Source organism: Pelobates fuscus, chromosome 8, assembly GCF_036172605.1.
Source record: "Pelobates fuscus isolate aPelFus1 chromosome 8, aPelFus1.pri, whole genome shotgun sequence".
Classification (NCBI taxonomy): Eukaryota; Metazoa; Chordata; class Amphibia; order Anura; family Pelobatidae; genus Pelobates; species Pelobates fuscus.
In genome coordinates this window covers 159,378,677-159,394,120 of record NC_086324.1, presented here as the reverse complement: position 1 = coordinate 159,394,120, position 15,444 = coordinate 159,378,677, and the positions used below count along the sequence as shown (strand labels likewise).

Genomic DNA, 15,444 nt, shown 5'->3' with positions numbered 1-15,444 from the left:
CACCCCCAATCTGTGTAGTGATTTAAGAATGTATTTATTTTTTTATGTAAATCATTTTTATGAATTTAAAGGGACACTATAGGCACCAAAACAAGCAGTTTTTGTGTATAGATCATGTCCCTGAAGTCTCTCTGCTCAAATCTCTGCCATTTAGGAGTTAAAGGGACACTATAGTCACCAGAACAACTACAGCTTATTGAATTTGTTCTGGTGAGTAGAATCATTACCTTCAGGCTTTTTGCTGTAAACACTGTCTTTTCAGAGAAAATGCAGTGTTTACATTACAGCCTAGTGATAACTTCACTGGCCACTCCTCAGATGGCTGTTAGAGATCCTTCCTGGGTCATGGCTGCCTAAAATGCATCCAAACATTCAGTGTCTCCACCCTCTGCATGCAGACACTGAACTTTCCTCATAGAGATTCATTGATTCAATTCATCTCTATGAGGAGATGCTGATTGGCCAGGGCTGTGTTTGAATCATGCTGGCTCTGCCCTGCCTCTTTGTCAGTCTCAACCAATCCTATGGGGAAGCACTGTGATTGGATCAGGCTACCACTTCTGATGATGTCAGCAGACTGCTTGGTTTTTTGAGGCAAACAGCATGCAGAGTTACAGCTTCAAGCTTGAATACTGTAAGATGTTGCTATATTTATGGAGGCATGAGGGGCCCAAAGGGGCAAGATGGTGGTTTTAACACTATAGGGTCAGGAATACATGTTTGTGTTACTGACCCTATAGTGATCCTTTAAATCACTTTTGTTTCTGTGCTTGCCGTTTTAGCCACACCTCCTTTAAAACAAAAAAAGTTACATCAAATGTAATAGCTAGAGCAGTAAGTTACAAACAATACATGACTAATCATAAATAAGATAAAGCTGCCTTTATTGTGATACACAGGGCTTGGTTTCATATTTTTGTATAAGCTTTTCAAATTATGTAATCTTTTTGGATAAACTTTTGAAATAATTTTGAAAAATATTAAAATATCATATATATATATACAATAATCAATATACCAGAAAATTTAATCATTCTAAAGGCTTATCCAATAAAATCCGATAGACTGTAAGCTCGTCCCATAGACTGTAAGCCCTTCCTATAGACTGTAAGCCCGTCTCATAGACCAGTGCTCCCCAACCTTTTTATCGCCGCGGACCGGTAAACGTTTGATAATTTTTCCATGGCCCGCTTGTTTTGATTTAATAAGACAAAAAAAAAACCAAACAGTCACATATATTAAAAAAAACACGCAGACACATACATAGTCAGAAAATCACAAACACAGTCACATAAAGACATAGACTCAAAATTGTGTGTATGTGTGTGTGAGCGGTGCAGTGTGTATGTGAGGGTGGCAGTGTGTGTGAGAGTTGCAGTGTGTGTGTGGGGGGCAGTGTTTGTAGGGCAGTGTGTGTAGTGTGTGTATGGGGGCAATGTTTGTGGGGCAGTGTGTGTATGGGGCAATGTGTGTAGTGTGTGTATGGGGCAGTGTTTGTGGGGCAGTGTGTGTAGTGTGTGCATGGGGGCAGTGTTTGTGGGGCAGTGTGTGTAGTGTGTGTATGGGGCAATGTGTGTAGTGTGTATGGGGCAGTGTTTGTGGGGCAATGTGTGTAGTGTGTGTGTATGGGGCAGTGTGTGTAGTGTGTGCATGGGGGCAGTGTTTGTGGGGCAGTGTGTGTAGTGTGTGCATGGGGGCAGTGTTTGTGGGGCAGTGTGTGCATGGGGGCAGTGTTTGTGGGGCAGTGTGTGTAGTGTGTGCATGGGGGCAGTGTTTGTGGGGCAGTGTGTGCATGGGGGCAGTGTTTGTGGGGCAGTGTGTGTAGTGTGTGTATGGGGCAGTGTTTGTAGTGTGTATGGGGCAGTGTGTGTAGTGTGTGCATGGGGCAGTGTTTGTGGGGCAGTGTGTGTAGTGTGTTTATGGGGCAATGTGTGTAGTGTGTGTGTGGGGGCAGTGTGTGTATGGGGGGTAAGGAGGCTTTTTTAAAATTTATTTAATTAAAATTAATATATTCATGTCCTCCCTTCTTACCTTTACTGGGAGGAGGGGGGACATTTCTTAGTCCCTGGTGGTCCGGTGGGGATTCCCTGGTGGTCCGGTGGTGGTGAGGTGAACTCTAGCCCAGTTACAGGGCTAGAGTTCACTGTTGCGAGATTTGGAGCGTTGCCGTGGTTACCGCGGCAACGCTCCAAAACTCACGAGAGGAGGACCCGGAGGAGCTGCAGGTAAGAGCTCCCGGGTCCTCTCTCACTCCCTCCCCTGCCGGCTGTCAGCAATGTGCCTGCAGACCGGGGAGGGAGATCTCTGATCTCCCCGCCGGTCCGCAGGCACATTGCAGGGCTGGCACTTGGGCAATGCCAGCCCTGCATTAGCCGGCAGGCTCGCACACCCCACACCCCTGGGTGGCCCGGTACCGTTTGATCCACGGACCGGTACCGGTCCGCGGCCCGGGGGTTGGGGAACACTGTCATAGACTATAAGCCCGTCTCATAGACTATAAGCCTGTCCCATAGACTGTAAGCTTGTCCCATAGACTGTAAGCTCGTCCCATAGACTGTAAGCTCGTCCTATAGACTGTAAACTCGTCCCAGAGAATGTAAGCACGTCATATAGACTGTAAGCTTGTCCCATAGAATGTAAGCGCGTCCTATAGACTGTAAGCCCGTCCTATAGACTGTAAGCTCGTCCTATAGATTGTAAGCCCGTCCTATAGACTGTAAGCCCGTCCTATAGACTGTAAGCTTGTCCTATAGATTGTAAGCCCGTCCTATAGACTGTAAGCTTGTCCTATAGACTGTAAGCCCGTCCCATAGACTGTAAGCCCGTCCTATAGACTGTAAGCTCGTCCCATAGACTGTAAGCCCGTCCCATAGACTGTAAGCCCGTCCCATAGACTGTAAGCTCGTCCTATAGACTGTAAGCTCGTCCCATAGACTGTAAGCCCGTCCTATAGACTGTAAGCCCGTTCTATAGACTGTAAGCTCGTCCTATAGACTGTAAGCCCGTCCTATAGACTGTAAGCCCGTCCTATTGAATGTAAGCTTGTCCCATAGAATGTAAGCGCGTCCTATAGACTGTAAGCTCGTCCCATAGACTGTAAGCCCGTCCCATAGACTGTAAGCCCGTCCTATAGACTGTAAGCTCGTCCTATAGACTGTAAGCCCGTCCTATAGACTGTAAGCCCGTCGCATAGACTGTAAGCCCGTCGCATAGACTGTAAGCCCGTCCCATAGACTGTAAGCCCGTCCCATAGACTGTAAGCCCGTTGGAGCAGGGTCCTCTTCAACCTATCGTTTCTGTAAGTTTCTTGTAATTGTCCTATTTATAGATAAATCCCCCCCCCCCCCCCCTCTCATAGTACTGTAAAGCGCTACGGAATCTGTTGGCGCTATATAAATGGCAATAATAAAAATATTATGATAATAATATTCAATCAAGGCCCTACTAGGGTGGATATGATCCCTTCATAAAAAATAAAAAAAAGAGATGCATCAGAAAAGGTGGGAGGGAGCATCAGAGAGTTTGACATGGCAGGAGTACTTGGCCTGGTGTGCATGTGCGCCAGATAGAGTGATCTCCTTATTGGTAAGCTCCCCTCATGACTGACCATGTGCACAGTGCTGTTGAAGAGGTCTGTGTAGGCAGGAAAGCCCTGAGTTCATTTTGCACAGGACAAGCCTGTTTGATAGTGTACTCCTGCTGTGCTTTATGGAGATTCTCTCTGGTGTCCCCCTTTTTAGACTCCAGGTGAGCAAATCAGGACTTTCCCAACAAATCCGGGACAGTTTGCTACAATCTTCTCCAATACAAGACTGGTACCATACAACATCTCAGCCATACTACAAATCCAATTAATCTAAGACAGCCAAAAGTTGCAACTTAGTGGGCAAACAATGGTCCCAAAACATGTTTTTTTTATGACCCTGTTTGCAGATCCTCTTGGGTCACCTTTCTTCCAATTTCCTATAAATCAGTACATGCCAAAGCAGGCAGAGGGGCTGCCTATAAAATACACCCCCCCAGATGAAATATGGGAAAGCTGTTTAATGAGATTTGAATGCAGCCCCTTGTGTCTTGTAAGAAAACAGACTTAGATTTCACTTTTTGTTTCCTGTCTGCCGGCCCCAGGACAGCGAATCCAACTTCCTTTCCCAAGGGCAAATTCTAGAATGCGTTTGTACAATGTGCCATAGTATAATATTTTATTAATTACTGAGAGGGTAGTGGATGCCTGGAATATCCTTCCAGCTGAAGTGGTAGAGGTTAACACAGCGAAGGAGTTTAAGCATGCGTGGGATAGGTATAAGGCTATCCTAAATCCTAAAGTATTTCGAAAACTGGGCAGACTAGATGGGCCGAATGGCTCTTTTCTGCCGTCACATTCTATGTTTTTATGTTTTCGGAAGTCACTTGTAAAATAGAGACAAAAAAAAACCTGTTAGAAGGCAAAGTGTTATGTCGTGGGGGCAGTCACAAGGACACAGACAGAATATTTCTAAATATTTTACACTTTGTATGAGAATTGCTCCTGTTTTGCTTTGCTAAATGTATACTGACTTAACTTTAAGTTTTATTTTATTAGATTTACCAACATATCTCATTTGCTCTCAGCCAGTCACAGGTGCTCTTGGACCTCCTGTACCATAATGACGTTATTGAGGTGACCTTTAATCATCGATAACAGAGAATTCTGGGAAATGGAACCAACTTTGAACAAGCCCAGATCTGACCTGTTCAGTGATATCACACGATTTCCTTATGTATTCTATATCCGTAAAACACATTCTGTATGTGGTTTGAGCTTTATTCACGAAAGCAAACATTGTGATTTGTTACAGACAAGGCAATAGCACATTTTAGGACGCAATAGAAAATTTGGAAAACCAAAACTTGGCTAGTCTTCCTGCTTATCTGTTTTTCCCCAAATATCTGCATTTCTTTTGTCAATTCTACATTATCTCTCCCAACGCTCATTCAGTGTCTCCTTTTTTAATATCTCATCCCTTTGACCTGTCTCAGTTGGAGTCCCCCGAGGCTCCGTCCTTGGTCCCCTTCTATTTTCTCTTTATACTACCTCTCTTGGCAAACTTATTACCTTATTTGGATTCCACTACCACCTGTACGCTGATGACACCTAATTATATCTCGACAACCTGGACCTCTCCCCTGCCGTCCTGCAACTTCTCACTGCTTGCCTTTCTTCCATCTCTGACTGGATGTCCTCCCACCTTCTAAAACTCAATCTCTCTAAAACTGAGCTCCTTGTCTTTCCTCCTCCTAATATTGATCCTCCTCTTTCGCTCTCCCTTGAAGTCAGTGGTATCCACATCAGTCCATTCTTGCAAGCGCACTGTCTTGGCGTTATATTTTATTCTGGCCTCACATCCAGCATGTTACCAAGTCCTGTAGATTACATCTTAAAAAAATGGCCCGCATCCGCCCCTTTCCTACACAAGATGCTACTAAAGAGCTTGTCCATGCTTAGTAATTTCCTGCATAGATTATTGTAACCATCTCCTAATTGGTCTTCCCAAAAACCGTATTGCTACAGTCTGTAATGAATGCTGCCGCCAGACTGATTTTCCTCTCTAGTCGGTCCTCTCATACCTCACCCCTCTGTCAGTCCTTACATTGGCTTCCTGTACTATATGAGTCAATTGAAGGGACTAATTAACACCTATAAAGAACTGAACAATTCTAGCCCCTCTTATATCTCCTCACAGATCCATAGGTATGTCCCTTCTCGGTCTCTCCGCTCTGCCCGTGACCTTCTCCTGTCCGCTGCTCGCACCTGTATGGCCAACTCGCGCTTGCAGGACTTCTCGCGGACGGCTCCCTTCCTATGGAATAGCCTGCCTACCGCCATCAGACTCTCCCCTAGTTTTCAATCATTTAAGAAGTGCCTTAAAACCCATCTCTTTAGGAAAGCTTATGGCCTCCCAGACTAACCTCTACCTCACATACCTGTCTCTTGCTCTCTCCTAAAGGGGCAGCACTTTACTCTCTCCTCCAGCTCTGCTTCACTCCCACCTTGTTTGATTGGTACCTCCTGTCCTGTTGTGTTTTACACCCCACCTCCTATAGAATGTTAGCTCATTTGAGCAGGGTCCTCTTCAACCTGTCGTTCCTGTAAGTTTTCTTGTAATTGTCCTATTTATAGCTAAATCCCCCTCTTATAATAGTGTAAAGCGCTACGGAATCTGTTGGCGCTATTTAAATGGCAATAATAATAATAATAATAAAACATAAATATCAGTTCATTGAATAAACCTGGTTGTATCGTTCTTGTAAAATACTGTGCAGGACATAGAACATGTTTCTGGAAAGCTTTTTATACAGTCAAACTAGAAATTTAGGTTGCGCCACTTTCCAGATCTTTTTTTTTGGCCAATGACAAGAAGAGAAACTAATATTGGTACAATTCGTGTTCACGGTAAGGGTTTAGAAGTATAGTAAGTATAATTATAGTTTTTCATGCGTTCTTGACTCTCATGCACTGGAGCTGTGATTCATTTGGAAAAGTGTCAGAATTTAAATATTTTCATCTGCCAAACCTCTGGATTCATTTTCTTATTGAATTTTTTTTGTTTGTTTGTTTTTGACAGGCTCGATTCTCATAGACATATGATAGCAGTATTGTGGCAAGTTGGGTATGCATACATTTTTTAGGTGAAAGAGGTTGAACAATGGCGTTATACAAAGTCATGGCAGAGTAAACAGCACATTTAAAATTTTAGATATAACAGGTTTGGTACACGTTGATAAAACTGTATAGCTGAGCTATACATGCTTATTTGAGTAGGTATGATACGATTATTAAAGGAACACTATAGTCACCTTAAGTACTTTAGCTAAATAAAGCAGTTTTAGTGTATAGATCATTCCCCTGCAATTTCACTGCTCAATTCACTGTCATTTAGGAGTTAAATCACTTTGTTTCTGTTTATGCAGCCCTAGCCACACCTCCCCTGGCTATGATTGACAGAGCCTGCATGAAAAAAAAACTGGTTTTACTTTCAAACAGATGTAATTTACCTTAAATAATTGTATCTCAATCTCTAAAATGAACTTTAATCACATACAGGAGGCTCTTGCAGGGTCTAGCAAGCTATTAACATAGCAGGGGATAATAAAATATTTATTAAACAGAACTTGCAATAAAGAAAGCCTAAATAGGGCTCTCTTTACAGGAAGTGTTTATGGAAGGCTGTGCAAGTCACATGCAGGGAGGTGTGACTAGGCTTCATAAACAAAGGGATTTAACTCCTAAATGGGAGAGGATTGAGCAGTGAGGCTGCAGGGGCTTGTTCTATACACCAAAACTGCTTCATTAAGCTAAAGTTGTTCAGGTGACTATAGTGTCCCTTTAAGTTACAGGCTTATGTGAAATTATGTCAGGTGCAAATTTCTCCACACTGCTTAAGACTTACCACCAGGGGGCAGCGAGTCACTGAGCTAGCCAGATTTAGCTTTTATGTAGGCTTAGGCAATTTGAGATGATATCTATGCAGGTTAGCAGAAATACTATCGATTGTATTAAAATCAAGGATAATAATAAGAGGGGTATGCTAGACTAAATAATATACAGTGCTCTGCTAGAAGTTTAGTTACACACATATTTATATATATATACAGCCGCTTAGTTACTCCTGCAGCTGCGCTGGATCGGCTGGCATCCTGGCCACCATCAAGTCCCTTATATTTCCCGCTGGTTGCTTGAGTGCTTCGGCACTTGCTAGCCAGGGGTGTGTTCGTTTTTGTGCTTCTTCCAGCATCAGCCTTGGGTGCAAAATACAGCCTGCGTGCTGTGTCCGCTGCTCCTCTTTGTGTGGGCAGAGTGAGAGTCCAGATAGAGTCCCCTTGGGTCCGCTGGTAGCGCTTGGAGTTGTAGCTTCCGATTGTGTAGATGGATGCTCATTCTCCGGCTTGTATTAGGCGCGGCGGCCATCTTGGATTTTGCCATGCGGTCCATGTTTTATCATGTCGCCGCTCAGGTGGTGTAAGTGGTCACTGCCTCTCCGGTGGGGTCCGGGATAGCCCCCCGGCCCACAGGGGGGGGGGGAGAATGGGGCCCTCAGGGGGCGTGCGAGAGGTCCTGCCGTACTAAGCACGGGAGGTCGACCGTTTCTCCCGCCAGAGCCCCACGGCAGGCCTCAATCCCAGCTCCCCAGCAGTCAGCATTGCCAGCAGGATGGGGGCCGATATTGACACTGCAAGTGGGTGCTCGAGTCCCCTTTGCCTTCATATAGTTGCTAAGTGTGAGTTTCGATGGAAAAGGGTAGTTCGTTGTGGAGCCGAGGTGCCCCACGTCCATTCTGCTCGGCGGTCAGGCCCCACCCCCAGAATGTTTTTATATAAAAAAAAATCCATTGTATTCCACAATAGTACTAAAATAACTCTGGAGGGGGGGCGGGGCCGGACCGCCATGCTAACCGGTCGCATGAAGGAGAGGCTCCGGAGACACCGGGCCTCTAAAGCCATTTAATGCGGATTCCCGCACACAAAACAAGCCTACGAGATACCCACGGCTGTGGGAGAGGTAGCAGATCCCGAGACCGGGAGTTCCGATCCCCAAGAGGAAGCACGGAGCTTCGGGGGCTGTGGCCTACTCGGGAGGGGAGCGAGGTGGACGGCCGCCGCCACGTCTCCCTTACCTACTACCACACGCCGACTGCCTGATTCGCTTGCCGGCCCCGTTCCCCCCCCTTTGGACCGGGGGGGTCATCCCGGTCCCCACTAGAGAGAGCTGGATCGAATGGAGATCGAGGCACATAAAACCCGCAAGGCCCCCCTCGCAAGATGGCGGCGGTTCGCGGCCCTGTGCCACCTGCTCCTACACCAAGGACGCAGCTGCATCACCTGCCATGCCGGAGGGCTTTGGGTAACACCTAACTGCTGGAAACTACAGATCACTGCTGTCTGGAAGAGAGAGACACTTACTGCCCACAACGGCTGTCCCACGGCGGGGCCGGGAGCAGGAGGCGAGGGATGAACTCAGCGAGTAACGGCCACGTGGACTCCCATACACAGAACAAGCGCAGACTCATCTGACCACCGCCGAGCCTGGCAGGGGGAGTTCCACCACACATGGATGAGTACCTGTGACTACCAACTCAGTGAAGCACAAAGTCTCTTACAACCCCACAGACTCAACAGGGTGCAACAGCCACTCGTGTACCACTTGCCATGCTCTGCTATACACCCCAGCCTTGTTATGATGCCTAACATTAATACCTAATATTGCAGGAGCCGGCTCAGCTCCAGTGGCTGCTTGCTTGTCTGTCTGTTTGTTTGTTTAGTTTAGCTGTCGAAGTGAGGTATTTAGACACAACTCTGCTATCCTTGTAAGCCCACATTCACTTACTTCTGCAGAAATAAATGTTTAACGCCGCAAGCTTGTAAACCCCAACGTGACCCGCCACGTTAGACATGCTGACCCAGTATACACTCAGTCTAATACTTTACATAATTGTCTTACCTGATTAGCCCATAACTACTTGGCTACGATTATTGTAACTGTCTAGGCTGGGTTAATGTGCCTCAACTTGCTAAGTTTACCTAACCTGATCCTGTTTTTTACTCTTATTTGTATTAATATTCAGTTTGGATATAACTCTGTGTCAAGCGATAATACCCTAAAAAAAAAAAAAAAAGTGCAACGTTTTCACCAATGCCTGACTATTGCAAATAGTTGTTTGATTCTGCATTCTCTTGCTGTTGTGGCATGGTATGCTATATGTGATTTTACATGCACCAATAAAATAAAGAATTTAAAAAAAAAAATAACTCTGGAGGAGTTGTAAATAAAATATAAAATGTAGATGATTAGGGACTTCTATGTCCTGTTCAAGTCAGCATTTGTTCCCAAACCAGTCCTCAAGTAGCACCAGCAGTATTTAGCCAATCCTCTTCCGATGGAGATAATTGCTGGGGTGCCTTGGGTTGGTATTGGAAACCACTAATTTCTAGTGAAATGACTTCATTTTTCCTTAATGTCAACTGTCAAGTGCTAAGTATACCTGCTGGTCCGATATAATTAAAATGTGTAGGCCCGTGTTGTGAGATGGACCTTCAATTGCCTTGTTAACAATCAACCATACCATCGAGCAGTTATCGTCCATTTCGTTGTTGGCAACCAATGGAATCATTGACCTTTCTAAATTGTCCCTCAGGACAACTCATGAATCCCTGGCTCGTTGGACTTGCTAATTCTAAGACTTTCTTACAGCTGCCAAAGGAAATAAAGCGTGTGAAGGAAGAAGACATGTTTATAAAATAAAGACCTTGTTTTATAATTTACCGTGAAATAAAGTGTAACACTTACTGTAATGAGATATATATATATAAATTTTTTTTTTTTTAAATCAAATACAGCCGTTACCAATACTGAATTCTATCTATGATACAGTATATCACTAGTTTATCCTGTATGATCAGGGTCTGACAGTTAAAAGATAGAAATTCAGGGCAATGCCGACTTTTGTCTCATTTCCTGGTCGTCCATGGCTTTTGGCAGCTTTTCTCTGCCACTCTCACAGTACTCCCTAATCTATTACTACTAACATTCAAGATGGTGGACGATTACTTTGTGATATTTGGTTTCAGCCTGTCGTGTAATTGCAACTTACTGGGTTATTCACTAAGGCGAGAATTCCAAGTCTAAATTAGTCAAACTGGAGCAGTCAGCTATGTTTGTAGTTCGGCTGTTATATTTTAACTGCAAGGAGTAAATATAAAACTCTGCTGAAATTAAATAACAGAATTCACTGCATCAAGATGCAAAATACTGTGTATCATGAAAGCCTCCCGCAGGCTGACATGATGGACTCTTGTGGATGAACACTAAACCCATTAATATCCTTTGTGTTCAATCTATTTACTACTGGTTAAATTATACCATACATTATTGCCAGCTCTCAGTTCAATCATTGGGACAAACACATCTATATAAATGTTAAATATATATTTAATATAGACATATTACTAGAACAGTGTCTTGATTAGATCCCAAGATATCCATTAGGGGTCCCAATGCTTGGACCTCTCTTCCCTCGCCCATTTGTTAATAACAAGACTACTCATGCCCTTTCCTACTATCCCTTGGTGCTAATGGTAGGAACAGAAACATTATATCTAGAGATATGCTAAGGGATTATAAATTCTATTGGTTCACGTACTCTACCCCCATAATAAAGAACTAAAATATATATAGTCTTCAGTCCTATGTTGCATCTTAACTCTTTACCATTCGTAAGTGTTTTTGCATATTTACATTAATAGATTTTAAAATTACTGCACTGGAAGTCCTTATAGTTTGTTGCAATTTACTAATAATATAACTGGTTTATATGTTTAGTTTATATCTATCTGATTATTCTCCTTTTTTTTTTATATCTCACAGAGTTTCTTTCAAACTACACAGATGAACTGGAACATTTCACTAAGGTTACTCTAGAAGCCAAGGACAGTACAACTGGGACTAGTCCAAAGCAAGGACATAATTTATTTTCAATGCCTCCTCAACTATTGAATAAAACTGTTGCAACACCACGTCCTTATTCTTTAGTGGAGAATATCCAGAAATCTCATGTCCAGAAAGATCCATCAACAACGCCGGCCGTAGTCCAGTCTTTACAAGGAGAGTGGAAGCTGAATTTCACTAGCCGCCAACAAGGACGTTTTCCTGGTTTCCCAATGAACACAGCAACTACACACCCAACCAAAATGCCAGCAATCATTAGCATTGAACATGGGGGGCAATCACTGCTAAAGAAAACAAAAAAACAGAAAATTATCACCCCTCCTGTCAAAGTCAAGAGCTTAAAGAAAATCACAGAATATGGTCTTACAGTAATTGAAGGGCAAAACCAAGATGCTTTGCAGGTGGAAAACATGCCAAAATTTGATAAGGAATTAAATGTTTCCTCTGGTACTACCAATTTTGCCAGCGAGGTCCACTCTGGGGATGTTGACAAGATGCCCTTGAGCAGGCCAGTAAAGACTAGTCATGAGGACACTCTATCTGGAACTAGAACCCGCAAATTAGAACATTTTACAATGGGTGAGGAGTCTACCACCCAGTCAGTAAGGCCACCCCATAGCAATATTTTAGCAAATAGCACTTTACAATCACCAATGCAAAGCTCAAAAAATAATAAACTCCACCAAGTTGCTGGTTTGTTGTCCAATTTCTCCTCTGAGAAAGTGTTGCAGGAAAAAGAGACCACAGGGAATTCTCTTGTAGATACCGTACTTTCAAAAGGTAGGGACAGAACACTAGCTAACTTTGCAGATAGAGTGGAGGATGTGTTTGGAGTACTGCAGGAGAGATACACTGATATATCTAGGCCAACCCTTCAAGAGATTCATGATCAAGCTGGGCAGAAAACTGAAGCAGGTTTATTGACACAGGAAGAAATGAACACACAAACAGACTCAGAACAAGAACACCAAACTCAATCAGATGAGTCCACAGAATTATGGATGACCACACAAATGCAGAAACTTTCCCCTGAATTGTCACATTTCCAATCTGAACAAAAATATCAGACTCATTCCAATGCTACCACAATTACCCAACATCTCATAACATCAGAAGAATTAGGGACAGATGCTCTCTCTGAACCAAGAACTGGTACACTGCCACAATTAAACATACATAGGCAACAGGAGTCAAGTGTAGAGACCACAGCAGAACACATTCTAGAGGACCGAACAGAACTGTTGACACCAACAGATCCAAAACCCCAGGAGAAGACACTTGTTAACACACAGACAGAACTGGTGACGGAGAACCAAGTGGCATCAAGGACGCAAATTAAATCTAAACCTGCCACTAACAAAAGCCAAACTGATATATTAAGCCAAACACAACTGGGATTCACAGTGCAGATACAGCCACATTCCACCGCACAAGAACGGTTGGAGATAAATGAACACATACAAACTCTGGTATCCACGACAAGTCATCCAGGCTTAAATAACCAGCAAGGAATAACCAGATTTACTCAACAAGGGATAACCACAACTAGTCAACAAGGGGTGAACACAACTATTCAACAAGGGAAAAGGACAAGTCTTCTATCAGAGTTAACAAAAACCATTCAACCAGATCGAATCACTCCATTTCTACCAAGATTTATGAAACCTATTCAGAGACAATTAGACCTGCAGGTTTCACCAGTTCTAACCACAGACTTAATCCAGGAAATAACTACCGAAATTCCTTTAGAAGACTCATCTCAGACCCTATCAAGACAGAATGCTCGACTATACCCAAAACTAGTGACACAACCGAACACACAATTGAGATCTTTCACAAACCACCCTTCAGAAGGAAACTTAACTATGCAGAACCTGACAGAGGTGACCACCACATACAGCACACCAGACCCACTTACGCAAAGCTTTGTGATGCAGACTGGTCAAATCATGTCAAAATTAGCCATGGAGAGTCAGTCTAATCTTGTGAGCCAGTCACAGCTCAACTTACAAACCAATACGGACCAAGCCACACGGACACTGCACGACCCAATCACAAACATCACACAGAATGAAAATTACCTTAACATAAAGACTAAACCTGACCTAGATATGCATACCCAGCCAGACCTAGTCACACAGACCTTATCAGACATTATCACTCAAACCCAACATGACCTAGTAACAAAGTCCAAGTTTGACAATTTCACTCAAATCCAGCCAAACCTGACTGCAAATACTCAGCCGCACCTCAGCACCCAGACCAAACCTGACCTAACTGACCAGAACCAGAGTGACCAAATTTACAAAAATCAGACCGAATTAACTACCCAGAACCAAAATGATTTGTCCACTCATGCTAACCTCACCTACCAAACTTATCCTGACTTGATCTCAAAGACCAAGTCTAACGTAGTCACAGAGTCCAAGGATGAGTATGGAACAAAAAATAATCTTAACCCATTAACATTTAATCAGCCTGAACTAGTGTCAAAAACTATGCCACAACGGTCCACTCAGGTTCAGCCTGACTTAGTTACACAGACCCAGCCTGCCCTAGTTACCCAGAGTCAAGCTGACCTAGTTACCCTGAGACAACCTGACCTATTTACCCAGAGTCAGTCTGACCTAGTTAACCAGAATCATCCTGGTCGAGTCACACACACTCAGCCTGACCTAGTTACACAGACACAACCTGACCTAGTCCCACAGATCTCTACAGAATCATCTCAAAAAAATGACTTGACTGAGATAAGCCATAGTCCACCTTTTCAGGCCCATTCAGAATATTACAGCAAAACAAAGTTAGGAGAAGAAACACAAATGCCACTACAACTGCCTACACAAAGCGAGCCCCAATGGCAAAAACATGCAGAACTAACTACAATTACTAGGCCGGAAATAAATGAACAAGCTCAGTCACAGCGAACTAGACAGAGTTATCCCCAAGCATTCTCTAAAACTCAAAACGAACCAACACAAGCCACACAAAAACATCTAAGCACAAAACCCAACTCCACATTGACCACATGGATATGGCCTGTGTTGAACGAGGATTCTACAGAACGGGGAGACCAGTATCCCCTCAAGAACCACAACACAGACACTCAGGCAACCATCTTGACACTGACAGAGGTGAGCCCAGTATCCACAACTACAGATATTTTATCGGCTGTCCCACCAGTGACTGTTGAACACTTACAAGAGACTGGAGCTTCAGAACAGTGGTACGAATTGAACCACAGCCCATCTCAACCACCTATACAGAATACTGGAACTAACCCAAGTATGGCAGATGGTGATTCTTCGAACCCTACATTGACCTCTCCTGGTGCAGGAGGCCCTCACACAGTCTTTACAACAGCAGAAGGTTTGACTGTTGGAAAATCAGAGCCTAGACTCTCTTCTGAGTCCCCAAGCACACTAAAATCTCAGATTTCTCCACGTCTGTCTTCTTACACCAAAACGCCACAGACGAACAGCGAAGTGATGTCTGTGCATCCCACGAGAGACTGGATTTTCATTGTAGATGAGCAACTTCCAGTCTTTAAAGGTCGGTCATGGGACAAGATACACTGCAGTCTGTTTTTATTTTCTTAACTAGCAGCCAGGTATAACTTTTTGTCTTTTTTTACTTTGTTTTATCAACATCACTTCAGGCCTATCCTTTATGGATATCAAGTAGTAGATTCAGGTATTAATTCTGATGATATTGGTATTCCTATCACTTTGTTATTTTTGTAATACACATTTTTTTGTTAGTAATTATGTTGTTTACTGGTTTCACAGTACATTATAGTAGGTAGTTAAAGGATCAGCTCAATGAAGTGGCCTGGGTGCCAGGTCCCCCAGGTTTAAACCCTGCAGTTGAAAACTAGTGGCTGGCTCACTGAAGCCGACGTCGGAGGAGGAGAGGTCACCAGCGCCAAGGGAGCCCGGCGCTGGATATAGGTAAGTGGCTGA

The 15,444-nt window shown here is 43.7% G+C and overlaps 1 protein-coding gene across 2 annotated transcripts in view; it reads left to right on the top strand.

The window, feature by feature from the left end:
• The window catches only part of LOC134571874 (mucin-17-like), a 61,022-nt gene that overhangs the window by 11,356 nt on the left and 34,222 nt on the right, over window positions 1–15,444 (top strand). For both annotated transcript variants that reach the window (XM_063430529.1, XM_063430530.1), the window contains exon 2: window positions 11,402–15,034. In XM_063430529.1, coding sequence (XP_063286599.1) covers window positions 11,402–15,034 — 3,633 coding nt within the window. The remainder of the gene's footprint in view (window positions 1–11,401; window positions 15,035–15,444) is intronic.